Here is a 19,591-nt window from a genome sequence, read left to right as displayed (position 1 = left end):
ACGAGCTTCATCACTGGCCAGGGTAGGGTGTGACTGCTGTGTTTGTTTCCCCTTGATGAACCCCCACCCCCCTTGATTGACTCATTCCCTGTAAGCAATCCACCCTCCCCCTTTGATTACAGCTTGCTTATGGAAATAAAGTCACTATAGTTTAAAAATCATGTATTCTTTATTAATTCATTATAAAAAGAGGGAGAGAACTGAGAAGGTAGCCCGGGTGTGGTTTGGGAGGAGGATAGGAGGGATGGAAAAGCCCACTAAAAAAATTTCACAGTAACGACAGCCTTCTGGTTGGGCTGTCCATGGGGGTGGAGTGGGCGGGTGCACGGAGCCTCCCCCCACGCGTTCTTACACGTCTGGGTGAGGAGGATGTGGAACATGGTGAGGGTGGTTATACAAGGGCTGCAGCGGCACTCTGTGATCCTGCTGCCGTTCCTGAAGCTCCACCAGACGCCGGAGCATGTCAGTTTGATCATGCAGCAGCCCCAGAGTTGCATCCCGCCACCGCTGATCTTCCTGCCGCCACCTCTCATCTCGGGTGTCCCTCCTGTCCTCACGTTCACTGGCATCTTTCCTGTAATTTGATACCACCTCCTTCCACTCATTCAGACGAGCTCTTTCCTTGCGGGTTACTTCCATTATATCCGAGAACATTTCATCTCGCGTCTTCTTTTTCCTCCGCCTTATCTGAGCTAGCCTTTGGGATGGAGTAGGGAGGCTTGAAAAATTTTGCAGCTGCATGAGGGAGGGAAAAAAGGGAGAGAAGTATTTAAAAAAGATACATTTTACAGAACAATGGTTATACTCTTTCACAGTGAACAGTACTATTCACCTTACATAGCACATGTGATTTCACTACAAGGTCGCATTTTGCATCTTAATATTGAGTGCCTGCGGCTCTGGTGTTACAGATCTCACAGACACAGGTCCGGGCATCAGAATTCAGCTTGCATGCGGCCATGGTAAGCCACTGTCTTTCGGCTTCTGCAGTGCTTTACCCCTTCCCCCACCGCATGGCTGGTACGATGAAAGCTGCTAATCACCCCCCTTCCACCCCCCACCACGTGGCTGTTAGCTGGGAAGATCCCTGTGAACCAAACGCGAAAAAGCTCATCGGTATTTCACTCCTCCCCTCCCCCCGCTTGGCTACGTGCTAGAAAGGATTTTTTTTTAAGCTGCAGTCCACGAACCCAGTAGGAAAATGGCCATCTCTGTCCCCTTAATTAAATTCCTGATTTTCAACCAGGTTACCCTGAACGATATCACTCTGCTGAGGATAACACAGCGAGATAAAGAACGGATGTTTCTTGAATGCCAGCAAACACCGGGACCATATGCAGCTATGCTTTGTCATGCAGTGATACCTGATTACTTGCTACATGCATGGCGTGGTAAAGTATCCTACCATGGTGGACGGAACAAGGCTGCCTTGCCCAGAAACCTTCTGCTAAGGCTTTTGGAGTACCTCCAGGAGCACTTCATGGAGATGTCCCTGGAGGATTTCCACTCAATCCCCAGACATGTTAACAAACTTTTCTAAGTAACTTTACTGGCTGCGAATGCATCCCAAGTCCTCAGGGCAAATCAATCATTAAAAAACGCTTGCTTAAAAAACAATGTTTGATATTTACAAAGGTACACTCACAGAGGTCCCTTCCATGGCTTCATTATCTGGGATAGTGGCTTTGGAGGGCTGGGAGGGTAATTCCTTCTGGGTCAGAAAAAGCTCCTGGCTGTTGGGGCTAACGGAGTGCTGTGTGCTCTCTGCAAGGTCGTCCTCCTCTTCCTCCTCCTTATCTTCCCCGTCCGCATAATCCTCAGCCATGGCTGAGATTACAACCCCCACCTCGGAATCCACAGACAGGGGTGGGGTAGTTGTGGCGCAGCCCCCTAAAATTGCATGCAGCTCAGCGTAGAAGCGGCATGTTTTTGGCCCTGCACCGGACCTTCTGTTTGCTTCTTTTGTTTTCTGGTAGGCTTGTCTGAGCTCCTTAACTTTCACTCTGTACTGCACTGAGTCCCTGCTATGGCCTTTTTCCATCATAGCCTTGGAAATTCTTTCAAATACTTTTTCATTTCGTCTTTTGGAACGCAGTTCTGTTAGCACTGAATCCTCTCCCCATATAGCGATCAGATCCAGTACCTCCCGTGTAATCCATGCTGGAGCTCTTTTTCGATTCTCAGGAGACTGCATTGTTACCTGTGCAGATGAGCTGTGCGTGATCACCTGTGCTGATGAGCTCTCCACGCTGGGCAAGCAGGAAATGAATTTCAAAAGTTCGCGGGGCTTTTCCTGTGTACCTGGCCAGTGCATCCGAGTTCAGATTGCTGTCCAGAGCGGTCACAGTGGTGCACTGTGGGATACCACCCAGAGGCCAATACCGTCGATTTGCGGCCACACTAATCCTAATCCGATATGGTAATACTGATATTAGCGCTACTCCTCTCATTGGGGAGGAGTACACAAACCGGTTTAAAGAACCCTTTATATCGATATAAAGGGCCTCGTAGTGTGGACGGGTGCGGCGTTAAATCGGTTTAACGCTGCTAAAATCGGTTTAAAAGCCTAGTGTAGACCAGGCCTCATTGTAGTCATGATCAGAGAATTATAGGACTTATAATGTGGGGAAGAAGGATTGGAAAATTCTTTTTTTTGTAAAGACTCTGTTGTCTGGTGCAGAAGGAGCTGGGCCATGGCCTCTACCTCTCCCTGGCTCACTTACCTCAGTTTGGGCATCTAGTGCCCCTGTACATGGTAGACTCACCCAGTGGTTGTGCTAGCACAGCAAGGACCAGGATTTGGAGTGAAGACAGTGGGCCCCAGGCACTCTCCCTCCATGTGTGCTCAGCAGAAGATAATTCAGTCTGACTCTAAAATTTGAGATTGTGGTGGTGATCAACTAGTAATCTGTAAAACAGTGTTCTGTTATACAGCATGTTATTACGTGTAACTCCAGATACAGGCTCACTTGTTGACTTTTAGGTCTACAGAGAGATGGTAGTGTGTGTTAGGGCAGCATAGCGCAAACCTCTGTAAGTTCTACTTACGGGTGAAACAGAGACCAGTATAATGATATAACTAGCATTGTTTAGCTACTATACGTTGCTTATAAAACTAGAAAAAAGAAAATACTGCATGAAACTGTGTTGTGTTCGCCTCTCCCCTCTCTTCTCCGCCCCCCCCCCCCGCCCATCATTTTCTAATGCTCTGTCTGCACTACATCTTTTATCCAGGTTTGTAACTGGTTGGTGACACGGTTGACTGAAAATGGCTTGTCCCAGCTAACTTACATATGACTCTGTTAATAACCATGGCAGCTAATAGTGTTTTCCCTCCTTGCGCAACTACTTGGGTTGTAGCATGACTGCTATCCTGTAGCTTGGTTTAAGTGCTGTTGTTTCCTAGGATAAATGGGATCCCCTAACTGCCCATGTAACTGGTGAGTCTGGTTCTTCCTCTCACATCTCTGGTAGGAGATTCCAGAATGCATTTCCCCATATGATGCTCTTTCTGCTTGACTGCTAGGTGCTCTGTGGTCACCTTTGGAAGGCACTGTGCAACAGCTACCTAGTCTTTATTGGAGTACACTGGTGCAAATACAGTTAGATGTTAGTGTAGGTGGGTATGTGTAAACATAGCTGAAACTTGGTGGTTTTATGAAAAAAGCTCCTGGGTGGAATCAACCATATTGATCGTAACTAGTTCAAATAAATGTCATAAACTGGTTAAATGAACATAATTATACTTTTGATATAGACAGGACTCAGCTCTTGCTTCTCTTACACTTAGAACGAGCTGCTTTGAATTTACATGTCAGTCCAATTGGTGGTCCTGTAGTAAAATCAGACCACATATACTGAATTGTGCTGACTTCTTAGCTGCATGTCTCTGCCAGTTCTGAAACTCTACTCCTGTACATTTTTTTCCTTTTTTTAGAATGTGGTTCTACTGTGAAAACTTACTCCAAAAACAGTATCCTGGGGTTCCTGGTTTATTGTGTTCCAGTGTCTTCCAAAGCAAATTTACTCAGTTAATAAGTATAAAGATGGTTTTTCTAACAGCCAGCCTTGCAAACTCTTTATGGGATCTGAAAGTCAAGCTGTGTTCTTTCTTGCTTTTGTATCAACACTAGTAATGAAGATTCTGTAGGCCAACATCTGCCCTCAGTATGCTATGTGGAACTCTGTTACCTTCAAATTTGCTCTCTAACTTCATTAACAATTCTGATGCTTCATGAGCCAGAAAAGAACTCAGCTCAGTCTCCTATAATTCGGTTGGTTCTGCAGGACTAAAGAAGAGAAGAGAATATCAAAATAATTGAAAACACACACGGAACAAATCTTTTGAATGAGAAGGTAACTTTTCAGAGTAGAATGACTCTTTGAGCGCCATAAATGCTACGCTTCAGTGAAAATTGTATAGTGAGGTCATAATTTAATAAGCCATTTAGATATCGGATATAACATTTTAGTTTAATAAGAATTACAGTATACTGAAGCAGAGGAAAAGTTTTTATATGAAGTATGTTTAATGAATCAAAAGTTTGTATAGACTGCTGTAGAACAATGGATTTCATATAAAAACAGTTTACTTGTATGAATATATTTTTGGATGGCATTCATCTTTAAACATGAGAACAAAGTGGTTACTATTTAAATTGTACAAATGCCTTTTTTTTTAAAAAAGACATAATAAATATTCATTCATTGAACATCAAAAAAGGATTCCAGGTGCTACTACATGCCTAGTAGAAAATGTCCTGATCCATGCCTAAAAAGCTTATAATCAAAGGCACTGATTCTGTAATTTAGTCTGTGAGAGCAGACCCTCCATTTAAGTCAGTGGCGCTTTGAGAATGGGTGCAGAGGCCCGCCTGAGAACAACTTGTAGCATCGGGGGGCTAAATTTTTATGGAATGTGTGTGTGTGTGTGTGTGTGTGTGTTAATTGCTCTAGTTTACGTTGCCTGAGCACAGATTGAGATTGTCTGTGTGACTGCAATACTACGAAGTGGGATCACACTTATTACTGAAACATCTCAGGCAAAAGTTATGGGATAATTGATAGGATAGAATTAGCTTTGTTAAGCAGTACTGTTATTGATGACATTAGGTAAGCGTTCTGTGGTAAAGAATGAGCTTGGCTTCAGTGCTCTAGAAGGTCATGTTGCTGATTATGAATTAGTTTTGACACAGGCATGAGCATACCCTGATGCAGGCTTTCTTCCCTTACAAAGAATCACTGTGTCAAATCTGATTAATTTTAAGACCGTTGCTTTATTCACTCTAAATATTCATAAGTATTTAAATAAAAAAGCATTTTTATATCAGACTTCACTAAAGAATCCAAAAGTTGGATTGTTTTTTTTTTCTCTTATGAAACAGGACATTTTTGTCACAGGTAGCTTGGGATGTTCACTCTTTGACTTGCATGCATTGAAAGTGCATATCTGTTCAAAAGAATAACAGTCTTACCATGCTAAAGATAGATATAGGTTCCTCTCAATATGAAGCAGAAGCACGGTGTTTCCTCCCTACTTATTGTATTTTCCTTTTTAAAGAAGGATGACTCCAAACTGGGTATTCCATCTACTCTCTTAGGTGAAATCTGTGGGTTTTGACCCTTCTCTATAATCTGGACACACCACTAAGCCAGCCTGAACTGGTGGCTTGAACTACAAGATAAGAATAATTAGGAGAAAGAGAGCATCATTGGTAACAGGTTTCACTTTCCTGACTAGTTGGTGTGAGACTGCTAATTGAGGACCTGATCCTGAAGACTACTGGGCATATTGTCTATTACTAAGTAGTACTGTTGGCTTGCATGAGACTACTCACATAAGTAAACGCCGTGCACCAAATAAGTGCTTGCAGGACTGGGCCCTTGAAGACCAATTTCACTAAAATTACACACACTTGTTTTTTTTAATGGACTCAGTTTAGATTGTGTACACTTCAAAATAGCACTGCAGTTTGATCTACTCATGATGACTTTAGGCTTGACTTGTTTATATGCTTAAATGAATATGTACGTTTTTTTGAAATGCTGACTAAAAGTCAATGTGGAATATATGATATTTGTGCTAGTAGTCTTTCACAGTTCAGCTTCTCACAGAATTTAGAAATAATTCCTGTATTTCATGTTAGGGTTAAATACCACCACACAATTGAAGAAGAGCTCCGTGTAAGCTTGAAAGCCTGTCTCTCTCACTAACAGAAGTTGGTCCAATAAAAGATATGACTTCACCCACCTTACCACACAATTATGGCATTTATCTCAGTGGATAGGGGTTTAAAAACTACATAGTATTATAGACTTACTATATTTTGTGTGTGTGCGTGTGAGAGAGAGAGAGAGAAATGAGGTATATTTTTGCAAAGAAGTGAATTCAAACTTAATTTCATTGTTTATTATTTTGGAGTTTTCCATGCCCTTTTTTTTTAAGCTACCTTACAAAGAGTTTACTCATTAGCCCCATTTTATGGCTTGAACTAATTGTAGTTTCTCTTGCTGAGCATTATTATTCAATTTGGGTCATTTGAGGGAATCCACTTATATTGGAACATATAACGTTGGCGCGTAATACTGATTTGAATTAAAAAGGAGTATGACTTGTTTGATGAGATTTTTGTCCAAACAACGCTCAAGATCTCATTTATTTAGGATACCAAACAGAAGTGTTCTGATAGAATTCTCATTACTTTTCAGATCTGGCAAAGACTGACTATATATACTAATATGAAATATGATAGTAAAGTATAGAATCCAAAATGGACAGAGAGAGTGGAAAAACCAACTGCCACTTAGTGTAACCATGTGTCCTGCAGCAATATAGAATTCTGCATATGAAGACCTGTGGATACAAAGGGTGACCTAGTCTGAAAAGCTGGGACACTCAGGAAGCCCAGACATTTATCTCCTGAGGGATTGGGTGTGTGTGTATGGTTTTTGGTTTTTTTTTTAATTAGGCATTTGCACTCAAGTAATTGGCATCTGTCACATGGTAGACATCAGCATCTGTCTGAAGTGCAAGATTTGTGTGAAAGCAGTGCAGGTGATATTGACACTTTGGATTAAAAAGCTGATCAGATGTAGGTTTTTTTTTCCTCTCTTCCACCCCTCCCTGCAAATTAACTTTCACTTTTTCCAAAGAGTAGGTGGGAATTACCCTAAGGAGAATGAAAAAGACACTTCTGTGTCATGCCATGCCACCTATATAAATCAATATGATGTGTGTGTGAAAGAAATGAAGGATTTTATAGTCAATGTATACTTGTAGTATTAGATGTCTAATGTAAATTATAGCCTATGACTTTAAATTCTTTTTTAATTTTATAGACTATAAACAGTGGTGAAGTCAAGTTATAAGTGTTTCCATTCAAGTTGAAATGTTCACATTACATATAGGTACACCCACTTATCCCTAAAACTTTCCATATTTAGAAAAATAGTTGGATCACTGGTTTTGAAAACACCTTGGGGAGGGAGGGAGTGTGTGTGTGTGTGTGTACATATTAGTCATTTGGAGCAATTGAATGACTTAATGGTGAAGAAGACTACATTTATTCTGCAAAGTTAAATTCTAAATCTCAAGAGATTGTATATAAATCCTGGATATAAAACCTGCCACTTGTGGCCCCTATCCTATTACGTTTATATAAATAAGATCTATAAATAAGGGGTTATCTGCAGATATGAAACTAGGAAAAACAAACCATTCTCCTTCTCCAACGCAAGTCACTGGGACAATTAGTCAACTCAGATTGGGTATGGCCTGACTGGACAACAGTGTGTACTGGCACCAAATCGCACAAATATTTTAGTACCTTCTATTAATAGTAACTTGCCAGGCAACCTAGAAAGTTATCCAGATGAACTGTGCCAGTTAAGTCGTCATAGATTTTAGATCAGACTAACAGTGTCTTCAGTATCACTTGCTGGAATTTTGGGAACTGTGCTTCCTGAGTTTTCTGCAAAAGAATGTTCGGTAATTAAAGAACTTCATCTTTGAAGAAGTCTCTGTTTAGTAATCAAAGCTTGCGCTTTCTATTTAACCTTCTTGGATGTTATGCACAGTCATTGGGTGCACTTACTGCTCGTGGCGGCTCGTCTTGGTTGCTCTGGGGATTAGCACTGACCAGGTGTTTTGCCTTCCTCTGATGGTGTCTCTCCCATTGTCCTCTTGCCATCTGCCACACAAGGGGCTTCCTCTTCTTGATTGGCCCTCTGGTCAGGTCACCATGTACGTTTCCCCCCGGGGGGGGGGTGTATCAAAGTCCCTCCATACAAAATGGCAGTCTTCCCTTTACTGCTCTGGCCATGCCTCTCCTGCAGTGGTTAGTAGGGGAACCCAGATCCACCTTCTACTCCAGGTCCTGGCTCAGGAGCCCTCTCGTTGGTAGCCAAGGTCTGACCTACCCCATACTATGCTGCTTTTCTCCTGAGTCTTGTGTACCTCTCTGGCTCTTCCCCCTTCTCTGGGTTTGCCAGCCCAAACTGTAACTGTAGGCTACTTTCTTCTAGTCCCAGACACACCTCCCTTTTCCTAAAGAATGGCTGCAGCCTCTTCTAGTTAAATCCCTGCCCCTGTCTCCTTACTCAGATGCAGCCTGAACAATTAATTGGCCCATTTAACCATCTTAACACTTCCTGGCCTAGTGTGGAGTGGACACCCCATCACATGCACCATAGAAAGAAGTTGGATGGAATGAGTACATTTAGAGTGCGTCTACACTGCACCCCTTTTTTAGTAGTATGCAGTGTTCATATCCTCCCTGCCCCCAGGCATGCCTAAAAATAACAAGGTAGATGGTGAGGCAAGTAGAACTAAAACATGGTTGAAGGGTGTGGGTATGTCCTTGAGTACGTTCATACACTACACGGCTCCCTAATTTTATCAGTGTAGCATCATGGACAGCGGGTGAATCCGCGCTTTGGGGAGGCTAGCCGACCAGCCTCGCCCATTATGCCCAACGCCCCCCCCTGCATGCTGGAGCCCCGAAACTCCACCCATAAAAAGTAAAGCCCTGAGGGAGTCCCCCCTGACTGGAGGAGCCCTGGCCTGCCCCAGCCAGACCCACTGCCCCCCACAATACCGGACAGAGTTGCCGCCCCCCACCCCCGAATGCCAGGTCGGCCCCACTGTCAGCCGTAGGCGCTGGGCCCCCCGAGCGCTGAGCCAGCCATGCTGTTGGCCGGAGCCGCCGGGTCCCCTGAGCGCCAGGCTGGCCCCAGCGCCGTGCCGGCTGAGCCGAGCCAGCAGCCTCCCTGAGCACCATCTGTCCCCAGGGAGGCAGCAGGGAAAGGCTCAGGCAGCTCTCTGCTCCTGAAGCCTTTCCCCAAATGAGGACCTTTCCTAACTGCCATGAAGGGCTCCAGTAGTCGGGGACCTGCTGAATCCTTTCCTCATTGCTTCCTTCTCTGCCAGAGCCTTTCACTGACACATATAGCTACTCATACACTACAGATGCCTGCCAGTGGTGTATATAGTAGATGTAGCCTTATTGGCTGAGTAAACAAGGAACTTTTTCTTCTGAAGATGAATTGTATTTATGGCCTTTTCATCCTGACAGTGCTGCTGTTGTGAGATTTATGGCACCATGCTCTTTATAACATGAAGACAAGAGGGAATAAATGCAGATTGTAGTTCTTGTCTAGGGTTTAAAGTATCTTATTGCATACTTGGCTGTTCGCATGAGTTCTTAACTATAAAGATGGGATATGTCCAAAAGTTTTGTTCTAGAGGATGGTAATTCAACTTGGAGTTGTTGCAAGGTCAGAATTCCAGAGATCAATATGTGGCCATGGGAAACTTTCACAAGATCTATTTGCCCCCCCTCATGTGGTGATGAGGCATGCCTCACAAGCTGCATTTTTGGCTGTGACATGGCACAGTTCAGGTGGCATGCTTTTTAAAAAATAAAAAATAAGAAGAACATACCTTACACTGTAAGAAAATGCAAGTTATGCGTCGTGTCTATGGCCTTACCAAAATTCACGGTCCATTTTGGTCAATTGTAAAGTTAATGATTTCAGCTATTTAAATCTGAAATGTCACAGTGTTGTAATTGCAGGGGTCCTGACCCAAAAAGGAGTTGTGTGGGGGGTTGCAAGGTTATTGTAGGGGTTGCAATACTGCTACCTTTACTTCTGCACTGCTGCTGGTGGTGGCGCTGCCTTCAGAGCTGGGCAGCTGGAGAGCGGTGCTGGCTGCTTCTCGAAGCCCAGCTCTGAAGGCTGAGCCGCTGCCAGCAGCAGTGCAGAACTAAGGGTGACATGTTGTGGTATTGTCACCCTTACTTCTGCGCTGCTGTTTGCAAAGCTGGGCCCTCAGTCAGCAACCGCCACTGTCCTGCTACCCAGTTCTGAAGGCAGCAGTGCAGAAGTAAGGGTGGCATGGTATGGTATTGCCACTCTTACTTCTGTGCTGCTGCTGTCAGGGTGTTGCCTTCAGAGCTGGGTGCCCGGCCAACAGCCGCCCATCTCTGGCTGCCCATCGCTGAAGTCAGCGCAGAAGTAAGGGTGGCCATACTGTGACCCCCCCCCAAATAACCTTGTGACCCCCCCCCCAACTCTCTTTTGGGTCAGGATCCCCAATTTGAGGAATGCTGGTTCCCCCCCCCTTCCCCCAAAACTGTATAGTATAGGGTGAAAGCATGCAAAAGACCAGATTTCACAGTGGGAGACCGGATTTCACAGTCCGTGACGCATTCTTCTTGGCCATGAATTTGGTAGGGCCCTATTCATGTCAGTGCTACAGTCTTACCTTAAGATTTGTATAAGCATTTTCCTTTCAGATGTTTCTTGGATACTTAATTCAAAAACATTTAAATAAATTATTTAGGCATAATCATTCTAACCTCTCTTGTGGTTGAACTACTAATTAAATATAGAATATTTTCCATAATGGATTTGTCATGGCTGTGGGAATTGGGGAAGAAATAATGCTGTGGATGAGTATAATCTGTTGATTGATTTATGGATCCACATTCACAAGAGTATCACAAACCCCCATGGTATCACAGATTGCTAAATTTTGCCTTTAAATCTGATTTAGATGTGTGATATCACATGTTGCTAGATCTTTTAGCTACCCTTTCGAAGAAACTCTAGTGTCTTATGCCAACCATGACACGAAATATCTAGTCATTAGGAAATGTGTTCTAGATATGTTAATTTTGGAGAATATAAGCAGCTTGTATGGAGGTGTAAGACATGACTTGGTGAAGTGTCATTTTCATGCGTCTTCCCCCTCCCCCCTTCCTTCAGTAGCATCTTAAGACCTTGTATCTGTTTGAAATACATACTTTGGAGGGAAGATAGCACAACATTGTTAAAGTTTAGATCAGAAACCGTCAGGCACTTTAAAAACATAAATTTTTCCACTCATTGGTACTGTCCACATGTAGAGCTGAGATTAAATTGATGTTCTAATGATTTAAACTAATCAAAGTCCAAACAGTTTCAACAGTTGTTTAAGAACGAGTTTTTTTTCATTTGAAAGTAAATGAAGGGAAACAATTACTCCTTTGCAAAGTCTAGCCTGGAACAAGTTGTTATGGCTAAATTAAAAAAACACACACACACTCAGTATAGGTATTTATAACTGACAAGCTAAAGCAACTTGAATTACAGAGGAGACCGCTGAAATTCAAAATGCTTACAAAGAGAAATTTATTGGATTCTTCAAGAAATGTAGAAAATCTGCATCTATGTTTCTGGTTTCTTCAGAGAAGTGTGCTTGCAGTGTCACTGTGCATGTCTTTGCTCATCATTGTGTGGTAACTTGAAAGGTGATATTGTAATGTGGATACAATTAATGGCTTTGTAATAGTTATCCGTAATTGTGGGTACTCCTATATGGATAGTAATATCTAAACATATTTCAATATAACTTGCTATAAGTTATATAATTCATTCATGGTACAGTACATGAACATACTCATCATGATCCAGTGTGTTACATAATAAGTAAAATGCCTGCTCTATAACAGGTATTAGTGTAATAGAGGGATGACACAAGAGTGCTAGTATGAAATTGGTCTTTAAAGTTGGATCACTAGAGCCAGTAGATAATCAGATATACAAAAGGTTCATGCCCCTGCCACATTCCTTCAGTTACTGAAGCGGCTGCCATTAAAGTCAACAAATGCTGACATTCATGCCAGAGGGTGGCATGAAAAGCTCTTTGGCTTGACATGCAGAGAGTCTGTGCTTTGTGCGCCATGCCAGAGCAGAACAGGCAAACTGAAAATAATAAAGGATGTTGTCAATTCTACTTTTTTGCTATGCCTACACGTATGAGGTAGAGCAAAAGAGGGGGAGGACTGAAATGGTGCTGAACTATGAGCAAGAGATGGGGAAGATGCCAGCAATTAGGGAAAATTTGGAGGAGGTGGAGGGAGAAGGGAAACAACCAGAAAACAAGGGGGAGGAGGGAAAGGAAGTGAGCAGGGAATGCAAAGGGAAGAGAGAGCAAAAAGGGGGAGAGAGCTGAAAGAAGAGAAGAAGAAAGGAGAAACAAACACAGAAATGTCACTTTTGACTCAGTTAACAATACTTTTAATGAATGCAGTTCTGTGTTTGAAGCTCTGTATCGCTTTTGTGTGTTTCTTTTGGTACTCAAAAAATGGTTGTTAACTTTTTGTCCTAAGATTATATGCTACTGTAAGGCCACGATCCTGCCAACATTTACCTGCTTAACTTCACTCACCTGAATAGTCCCATTTAAGTCAGTAAGATTGCTTTTGTGCTTGAAGTTTTAAGCTTGTACATGTTGACAAACTGGAGAAATGGTCAGAAATAAATAGAATGAAGTTCAATAAGGATAAATGCAAAATACTGCACTTAGGAAGAAATAATCAATTGCACAGATACAAAATGGAAATGACTGCCTAGGAAGGAGTACTGCAGAAAAAAGATCTGGGGGTTATAGCGGATCACAAAATAGATACAAGTCAAAAATGTAATACTATTGCAAAAGAAACAAGCATCATTCTGGGATGTAGTAGCAAGAGGAAGGAAGGAAGATGCGAGAAGTAATTCATCCACTCTATTCAGCACTGATCAGGCCACAACTAAAGTAATACTTCCAGTTCTGGGCACCTTATGGTGGGAAAGAGGTGGACAAATCAAAGACAATCCAGAGAGAAAAACAAAAATGATTAAAAGTTTAGAAAACAAGACTTGTGAGGAAAGAATGGGGAAAAATATTGGGTTTGTTTAGTCTGGAGAATAGAAGAAAAGACTGAGGGGGCACATGATAACATCTTCAAATATCTAAAAGGTTGTTGTAAAGAGAAGGGTGATAAATTGTTCTCCTTCTCCACTGAGGACAGGATGAGAAGTAATGGACTTAAATTTCAGCAAGAAAGATGTAGATTAGACGTTAGTAAAAAGTTCCTAACTGTAATAATAGTTAAGCATTGGAACAAATTACCAAGGGAGGCGGTGGAATCTCAAGTCATTGGAAATTTTAAGAACAGGTTAGACACCTGTCAGGGATGGACTAGATAGCACTTAGCCCTACCTCAGTGCAGAGGCCTGGACTAGATGACCTATTAAGGTACCTTCCAGTCTATGGTTCTATGGTAAGGATGCATGCAGGTTTTGGACCTTAAAATATTCTTGCTGTTAGTGCTTAATGAAAGCTAGTGCATAAGTTAATTTTGGCAATGTTTGTTCAAAATCATTTATTACAATCTAAGAATTGTTTTCTGTGTGTTCAAATAGACATTAAAATCTCCTGCATAAAGACTTTTTTTTTTTAATATAGGTATGGTTAAATAGCTGCATAGTGAAACCTGAGTATTTGTCAGAAGCTGTGATAGTTCACATGTGGTAGATTCCAGATTCCAGAAAGTAATGGGTGTTTGTAGATTCTGATTCAGGGAAGTATTTAAGTGCATGCCTAATTTTAAGCATGTGATTCGCCCCACTAATTACAATGGGACAAATCATATGCTTAAACTTAAGCATGAATTTAAACACCTTGTTCAGTCTAGGAATTGGGGTTTAATTCTCCAAACTAACTCTTAAAAGCCTGACTAAAAATGGGAAACAAAACTCAGGTTCAGAACAACGCCCCTGTTATATCAGGGAGTTGTGCGTCTGCTAGAAATGTTTTTAGCACGTCTTCTTGAATGTTAGCTTCTCAAGCAGAATATTTTGCCATTAAAATATATTTTTGGCTGCCTCTTTTGTTTTATATAAATCTTCATGTATGTGTGCATTTCTCTACCCTCTTTTTCCTTGAATAATCCTGTAGTATGCAGATGCCTCATAAAAAGCAAACTGTTTTTATGTGTCACCATGTGAATTGACAACTTCATACTCTATTTACAATATAAAATTATCATGCTATTGGAGTAAGACTCCTAAAAGAAAATAAATCAAGGAAATGAAAGTATTCTAAATTTTGCTACTTACTTTCATGTATTTTAATGCCAGTGTCCAACAGCTAACTGTAATGTGTTTAATTTAAAAAAAATATTTTGGCTGTGGTATTTTTAAAATATTACCTGGAAGAAATAACAAACAGGCCTTCATGTGTGTTGGATTTGTACTAATGCTGGAATGCCAAAACTGATACGTTAACATAGACACTGGCTTTAAAAAAATCATAGTTTAACCATTTTGCAAATTGCAAATAAACGTTTCTCATTTATCAAATATTTTCTTTTTTTTAAAAATACATATGTATTAAAAAATTTCCTTGGCACTCCCAAACCAATGCAAAGATCATCACTTAGTTGCAGTTTTATAACTTCTCTCCCCATCTCTCCCAAACGAATGAAAACAACCCAGTGTGTTATGCAGATGATCCACTTAAATTTCTCTAAAACATTTCTATTTAATTATTCCTATAAAATGTGGGGAAAACTTTCTTAGACTTTTGTATGTTAAGATTTGACTTAAAAATATATTTGACAATTGCACATGTGAATACGGGTACAGTGGATCAGGAATCAAATATGTGCCTGCTTAAATAATTTTCAAGATTTTCTGGTTCACGTGTAGTGATATTGAACTCTTTAGTCATAGGCTTTAATTTGTGCATGGTGCTGACCTGATGCTGTGCAGGGACACTCACTGCATCCCTTCATTCAATTCACTCTAATTATCCCCAACTTCCTGGGGAGCCTGCTTAGAACTGGCCATGAATGTTTGTTGTTAAGTATTAAGATATTAGGCTACCCTGGTTACATGTAACAAAGTAGTTTTAGGCTGTGAATTTACATATAGATGATCAGTACAGGAAGCTGAAATTATATTTGTCATAATTTTATTTAATCAAATACAAAGTATATATTGAAATAATAAAACATTTTGACTGTGACTTAAGCTTGGAGCAAATGAAATGCAATTTAATGTTACTTTGAGTTCTTGTACATTGATGTTCAATTTCACTGCACATTTTAGAAGTGGCTGTGGTATGTTAATTATCTTTGAAACAATCAGATTTGTGTGCATATTTCAGGGTGGTGGTAATTATTTTTGCTGGGAGCATCTGTTAATGCAGAATTTTGCCTCTTCAGGTTCATGTGAAAATGGCGGATGAGGCTGTCTGTGTTGGCCCAGCTCCCACCAGCAAAAGCTACCTCAACATGGATGCCATCATGGAAGCCATTAAGAAAACCAGGGCCCAAGCTGTGAGTCTGAATGAGTCTATCTGCTGCAGCTGTTTCATATATAGAAAGCAGAAAAGCCAGAGTTTGTATTTAAAAAAAAAAAAAAGTGATTGAATATGCTATTCCAGTTAGTTCATGTCACATGAGTTAAATGTGGCCGAAATCGCTACTGGAAATCAAAGGCTTTGTAGCATCTGGCAGTTCTGGTTGCTGATCCTGCAGGTGGCTGCTGGATTCAGCTTTCACACCAGGGAGCAGCTTCAGTTCATTCCCAAATTTGCTTGGGAAAAAAAACCCCAATTAGTTTTGAGCACTAACCCTTTCCATGCCATAACAGCTTTTTTCGATGTTTTTATAAAGTGTGTCCAAAAAAAGCTTTTGTTCAAATTCAGTTTTAATCATTTTTAAAATTACACACATAATTACACTTGCAAAAAGGTAAATGATGCATCCAGTAATTATTTTTGTTGTTTCATAATGTTCCACAAAATGCACATTAACATAGATGGGTAAATACGGCTGCTGTTGTCTGCCCCCCTCCTATCCCAATGGGCCAGAGATCCAAAGTTTATCCGGGATTATATTGGAAAAGCAAACATACATATAACTGATTGAAATAATGCTTTTTGCTGTGGTACCAGTGAATTAAGTGCATTACTATGTACAAAAACATCTTTAAATAAAATTTGATGGATGGAATCAGTCAACACCAGTAATTACCCTGGAGTGGCTCAGTTAGCATTATCATTTCTTTTGAAATAAATGTCTTTCAGTATGGTGCTTGCAAAAAAACCAAAACAACCCCTCCCCCTGAAATCGAATTTACAAATAGTACAGATGCTTACACTGTTTAAGACACAATGCAGATAAGAATAGTTTATTCTTTAATCTTTAGTCTGTCAGAATGTTTCTTTAGTTAACTGTTTATATAAAATTAAAAACAGTGCTGGTTTTGTATAATTATGCAGAATTTATATTAAAGTGGAGATAGCATGTGGGGGTACATAATTTTGATCTGAGCTCACATTACTTTCGTCCCTGCTGAAAAAGCAGAGCACATTATCCCATTGATCACTAGCAGTGCTAGGAGCATTAGAGGTGGTAGAACTTTTAATGGTAGACACTAGAACTACTGTTAACATCTTATGCTAGAACAGGGGTTCTCAACTGGGGGTCGTGAGGTTATTACATGGGTGGTTGCGAGCTGTCAGCCACCACCCCAAACCCCGCTTTTCCTCCAGCATTTATAATGGTGATAAATATATAAAAATGTGTGTTTAATTTATAAGGGGGGGTCACACTCAGAGGTTGCTATGTGAAAGGGGTCACCAGTGCACAAGTTGAGAACCACTGGGCTAGAACAATTTTGGGAGGAAGTAGATGGGGCGGATAGTTAGAGAGGAATAGAAAGGGTGTGGTTGAGGATACATGTTGAGATATCTGTAGTCAGAGAAGTGTGGCAAAGAAACAAAAAAGATCATCTCTGTGCCTCTTCAGACAGTGCCTCCCTCTGTCACAGACAAGAAGTGCTGCCTCCAGAAAAGCCAGGTCAGACAATTCATGTTAGCAGATGTGAGTTGAGAGGGCCAGATCACTTAACCCAGTGGTCCCTAACCTTTTTGGCTGGCGGGCGCCAGCCGAAGGACCACTGCGGCGGTGGAGCACCCACCGAAATGCCGCCGAATTTCGGCGGCGACGCCTCTCGATGATGTCACTTGCCATTGGCAAGCGTTGTCAGCGAGAGGTGTCCCCACCAAAATGCCGCCGAAATTCGGCGGCATTTCGGCGGGTGCTCTCCCGGGGGCCAGGACGCGGGCTCATTAAGATGCCCCCGCAGGCGCCATGGCGCCCGCAGGCACTGCGTTGGGGACCACTGACTTAACCTATGCTGAGGACAAACAATCTTGAAATGTTAAGCTAATTTAAATAATAATCAGTGAGACACTGTCTCACCTTGACATGCCTAACTGTCTGTGTATTGATTTCTAGTCTTTGAAATCTGATAAATTTTAAAACTCATCTTGGTTTTATTTTCAAAGGTCCACCCGGGATATGGATTTCTTTCAGAAAACAAAGAATTTGCCAGGCGTCTGGTAAGGTGTTGGTTTTTTTTTTTGATTTGTTTGTTTTTGTTTATGAATCTTTTGTAAAGCACTGGCATGAGGAGGTATCGTAGATGTAGTACATTCAATGGGAACCAGTGTCTTAGAAGATTTAAAACGTTGTTGCAGCATATTTAGAGATTAAACTGCACATGTTCCAGAATAGCACTGTAACCTGAAGAAATGGATTCTGATTGAACATACCTGAAATATCAAAATACCTATTCATAGAACATTTAAAGGTTATATTAAAATAAAGGGATTCTGTCGCTGGGGGCTGGAGGGAAGGGAGCAAGCGAGGGCATTTTAATGGTATGGCTGGATTTTTTGTATTCTGAGATGTGGATGGTGAGGAAGTTGAAAGGATTTTCTCATTACAAATTTGAATTTTATAACATACTGAAAAGTATCTATTTTCACATGCAATTAACTGTTTGTATAATACAAAAGCTGATTGAATTTATTAAATTTATTTTAATGATTGAACCAAGGACTTAGTCCTGCAAATACCTTTATTGGGACTATTCAGTTGCATAAGTGTTTTTATGATTGGGCCTAGAATGAAAGAGCCAAATTCACGATGTGGAGCTTGATTCTTCATCCACTGAAGACAATGGTGAATCCCCCATTTTTCTAGTGGTGTTGGATCTGGCAATTAGTTTTACTGTAGGCTGCTTCTCAACTTTCAGTAGAAAACTGTTCTTGTCTCCTTGGACCCAGAGGAATCATGTGTCTCTGTGCTGGCCAGTTCGAGCAGAAGGGAGTTGACACGCCTCCCTTCCTAGCTGTTTATGTAATGTTGCAGTGGTAGGCAATTGAGCAGTACAACACAGAAAAGTCAATGGAAAACCATCAAAGATAAACTATAAACTTTAAAACCACTTGGAGGTGAAAAGGGAACATTATAACAGTCAGGGGATTGCCCTGTCTAGGAATAAAGACAAAAGACAGCCTCAGTATATCTGGGGAGAAGGACACTGCATCCATTCACTGAGGAGACATCTTGTTGAGAGGTGGTTTTTCATTAAAAATTGGATCCTGTTCCTGAGAAACTAGCCAGCTTTGCAACAGACCGAACCAGGGATCGGCAACCTTTGGCACATGGCACGCCAGGATAAGCACCCTGGGGGGCCAGGCCGGTTTGTTTACCTGCTGCGTCTGCAGGTTTGGCTGATTGCGGCTCCCACTGGCCGCGGTTCGCCACTTTAGGCCAATGGGGGCGGCGGGAAGCGGTGGCCAGCACATCCCTCAGCGGGTCACGGGCCAAAGGTTGCCAATCCCTGGACTGAACCTTTGGGGAGAGAACTTATTTTATTAGATAGGAAAGATAACTATTAAGTGTAAGCCTAGTTCACATTTTATGATTTTGTTTTGTATTGTATTTTAACCATTTCTTTCCTTCGCTCTCTCATTTCTAGTGGAGTTTCTGTTCTTTCGTAAATAAACCTACTTTTGTATTATAACTGCTGATAGGTGCTGTGCATTATACAGGAGTGGTGACCTAAGGTAAAACTGGTAAACAGGGGTACCATGCTCCTTTGGGAGTAGAGGATTGGGAATTTCTGAGAGCAGCCAGTCTCAAGGGCCTGCATATCACAGGAGAACACTTCAAGGGGTTTTGGGGTGTGGGGTGCATCTATTGTTAATCTGCAAGGCAAAAGCAGGTTGGCATAGCCCAGAGGAGAGTGCTTGAGAGACTCACAGGCTGATGGTGTTAGGGACCTACCACCCAGCTACCACAGGCAAGACTCCCTCTTGTTGGAGGGCAAGAAGTAACAAGGTGACTCTCAGTCCTGGGTACCCTGAGAACTATCACATCTCCCCCATGTAACTTGATTACATGTTAATTGAAAAGTCTGA

At 41.5% G+C, this 19,591-nt stretch overlaps 1 protein-coding gene across 3 annotated transcripts in view; it reads left to right on the top strand.

The window, feature by feature from the left end:
• PCCA (propionyl-CoA carboxylase subunit alpha) overlaps positions 1-19,591 on the top strand; it is a 417,465-nt gene that overhangs the window by 57,324 nt on the left and 340,550 nt on the right. For all 3 annotated transcript variants that reach the window (XM_045009001.1, XM_045009013.1, XM_045009009.1), the window contains 2 exons: positions 15,537-15,650; positions 17,669-17,722. In XM_045009001.1, coding sequence (XP_044864936.1) covers positions 15,537-15,650; positions 17,669-17,722 — 168 coding nt within the window. The remainder of the gene's footprint in view (positions 1-15,536; positions 15,651-17,668; positions 17,723-19,591) is intronic.

This window comes from Mauremys mutica, chromosome 1, assembly GCF_020497125.1.
Source record: "Mauremys mutica isolate MM-2020 ecotype Southern chromosome 1, ASM2049712v1, whole genome shotgun sequence".
Taxonomy (NCBI): domain Eukaryota; kingdom Metazoa; phylum Chordata; order Testudines; family Geoemydidae; genus Mauremys; species Mauremys mutica.
Note: the sequence above shows the minus strand (reverse complement) of the source record. Positions and strands in the feature narration are given on the sequence as shown.